Source organism: Microtus ochrogaster, linkage group LG4 (assembly GCF_000317375.1).
Source record: "Microtus ochrogaster isolate Prairie Vole_2 linkage group LG4, MicOch1.0, whole genome shotgun sequence".
Classification (NCBI taxonomy): domain Eukaryota; kingdom Metazoa; phylum Chordata; class Mammalia; order Rodentia; family Cricetidae; genus Microtus; species Microtus ochrogaster.
The window spans coordinates 8348398-8351486 of record NC_022030.1 but is presented as its reverse complement, the minus strand read 5'-3'; the positions used below and the strand labels follow the sequence as shown (position 1 = coordinate 8351486).

General features: G+C 43.6%; 1 protein-coding gene across 1 annotated transcript in view; it reads right to left on the bottom strand.

Moving 5' to 3' along the window:
• The window catches only part of Arfgef3 (ARFGEF family member 3), a 156647-nt gene that overhangs the window by 145261 nt on the left and 8297 nt on the right, over positions 1-3089 (bottom strand). The window contains exon 2 of the mRNA XM_005360974.2: positions 1399-1450. Within this exon, the coding sequence (XP_005361031.1) occupies positions 1399-1450 (52 nt within the window). The remainder of the gene's footprint in view (positions 1-1398; positions 1451-3089) is intronic.

Genomic DNA, 3089 nt, shown 5'->3' with positions numbered 1-3089 from the left:
ATGGGACCTCCTGAGACTGAGAAGCTTCTGTAAAGCAAAGGACACTGTCACTAAGACAAAAAGGCAACCCACTGATTGGGAGAAGATCTTCACCAACCCCGCAACAGACAAAGGTCTGATCTCCAAAATATATAAAGAACTCAAGAAACTAAACCGTAAAAGGCTATTCAACCCAATTATAAAATGGGACACTGAGCTGAACAGAGAATTCTCAACAGAAGAAGTTCAAATGGCCAAAAGACACTTAAGATCATGCTCAACTTCCTTAGCGATCAGGAAATAGCAAATCAAGTCAACTTGAATGGAAATTCTTAATAAATCCCCTCTTCCGACAATGCAGAAAACACAGTCTACAAACGATTGTAAATTTGGTATTCTTCACAATGACACAGAAAGACCCAGAAATAGTCAAGTGCTTTCATAATAGAAAAACTGCTAAATAAATTCGGTTACAGCTATGTGACTAAAAAGGCAATATTTTAATTCAAAGAAAACATCGGAATTAGAAAACGTTTCTTATAGTATGAAGTAAAAAACAAGTAGAAAACTAACATGTAATAAAAATATCATATTCATTTGTAAGCTCTAACTGTATGTGCAAAAGATTTAAGAAAATCCATAAAGCTGGCTTTAGTCATTATTGCTATGTGTGTGCTGTGAATACTCTCTATTCTTTCGTTCTTTTCCCTACTTTCTACACAGGACATGCACTGCTTTCAACAGTGAGGAGAAAGAAAGAAAAACGTGCATGGGAAGGACAGAAAGGCGGAGAAATCGGATCATGTCTTACAGCTGCTTCAGATGACTTCAGCATCAGCAAGATGGTGTCCTGCCCGGGCTGGGAGAGAACTTAAGCTCACTCCAGCTGGGGCTGACTGCATTTCCCAGAGAAGAAACTTCTGTGTCACACTGGAAGGTTTTGTTCCCTGTCGGCTCTCGTGTTATCTGTGGCTTTGGTCATCCCTCTCCTTGCCCACGTTCTTTCTTCTTGCGCATCTCCTTGGTAGCACTAACGCCATTCACCCCTCACTCCACACACAGATGAAATTGGGTCAATTCCCATGAAATAGCCCACTTCAGGGACACCAAAGCAACCAACAACACAAGATGAAAACTTGCAAACCAGTGGTTCTCAATTCCTACAGGTCCTCATGTTGTGGTGACCCCCAAACATAAACATTTATTTACATTGGTACTTCAACACTGTAATTTTGCTACTTTTATGAATGGTAAATGTCTGTGTTTTCTGATGGTCTAGGCGAACCTGTGAAAGGGTTGTCTGACCACCCACCAAGGGGTCGCAACCCATAGGTTGAGAACCACTGCTATAAACCAAGGTGATCCAGCCTTTAGGAAAACATGGAAGGCGACTTTTGTTCCTGTTGCTGTGCCTCTTACCTCAGCAAGTGTGGAGGGAGCGTCACAATGGTGTCCAGGCCACTTAGGGTTTCTGCAAAAGAATATTGCAGCATTACAAGCAAATATTTAAAGACTGGGATTAATATCTAAATTCTAAAATCTCTGTACTCTCTGAACTCACTGATAGTTTGTGTGCCCCCTTGGACAATAGAAAATAGTCATAGTCATATCTTTATTTTAAAATTCTTTCCCATGATGGACCTCAATTCATTATTGGGAAAGAGAAGGTTAAAAAATCAGGTCACATTTTCCCGTTAGCAATGAGGAATGAATAGCTAAATCCCTAACCTAAGCCAGAATGCCAATGCAATGTACCTACCACTGGCCGAGAGGCTCCGTTCTTCCAATCAAAGTAAAAGGTGTTTGGTTGAAACATTTTAATCTCTCAAGACACGAACTCAAGCTATAAAGACTTTCAGGTTCACAAGGAACCTTATGGGACATGTGGTAATCTATTTAACAGCTTTCCTGTTATTGAAACACTTGGCCCTCTCTCTGGGTTTTCCTTTGATATTAAGAGAAGCACAGACCTTCCACTTGTTTGTTGAGTGTGCTTTCGACATTATCAGGACATCGTGATTTACTGGGAGTTTCCGTTCAAGGAGGTTGAACAAGAATTAGGCTTCCGTCTCTTCTCCTCTCATGCCTCCTCCAGACTGGCCTGTGCCGGGGGCTCCCATGCTAATCACATACACTTGTGACATGGTAGACTGACCACCTGTTTAGGCACGTCACAGGTAAGGGTAGTGATTAGGAACTTCATCCTCAGATCTCATCAATCAAGCCTAATAAAGCTCAATACTTTGTCTCCGTTTGCAGATAAATCATATGACTGCTGACTTTAATTGTACAGACAATAGAAAGCTAATTATTATGTCCTGATCCACAATTGTTCTACTTCAGTTGCTCCAGCCTGTCTCCCGGCGATCAGCTCTACCGTGTAGATTCAACCATCTTTGTCAATTTGAACTACTTCCCTGGGGAAAGGACAGACAGCCCCTCCACCCTCTTAAGAGATCAGAGAGAACATGAAACCAAATATGTCCCTTAGACTCAGGACTAATGGGACCCAGTGGGACAGAATCGGGCCGGTTATAGACAATGGAGCAAAAATAGTGGATCTGAGGGAAATAACGCATCAGCAAAAACTAGTAAGTAGAGCTGAGTGGGGTCAGCAGTGGCTTGGAGATGAGGCCCAATTGGGAGCAGGGAGGACTGAGGTCAGAGCCCAGGATGGGACAGGATGACAAGAAAATGAAGCCACGAGATGCGGGTTCTAGGGGCAGCTCAAAGGGCCACATGGGTTAGCAGAGCCCAGCAATTAGTGGGACAGGGGACAGCGCTGAGGGCATGTCAGTGCTGTTGGTGAAGGAGAAATGAAAGCAGACAAACAAGTGTGCTGCGCTCTCCAGAGTCGGGGCTGCATCTCCAGCTCGGGACTGAACACTGCCTGATCCACAGATGCTGCGTGAGCCAGAAGAAAGAGAAACGAGAACAGAGAAGTCATTCCGTGGGACAGGGCTTGGCCAGCATGCAAGACTCTGGGTTTGATCCCCAGCACCACCTTTAAAGATAAAAAGAGTAGAGGGAGGGAAAAGGCAACCATGCTGTTGCCATGAGCCAAGACTCCTACTCCATGTAAGTAGGACAGGGTAGAATCCATGTAAGTT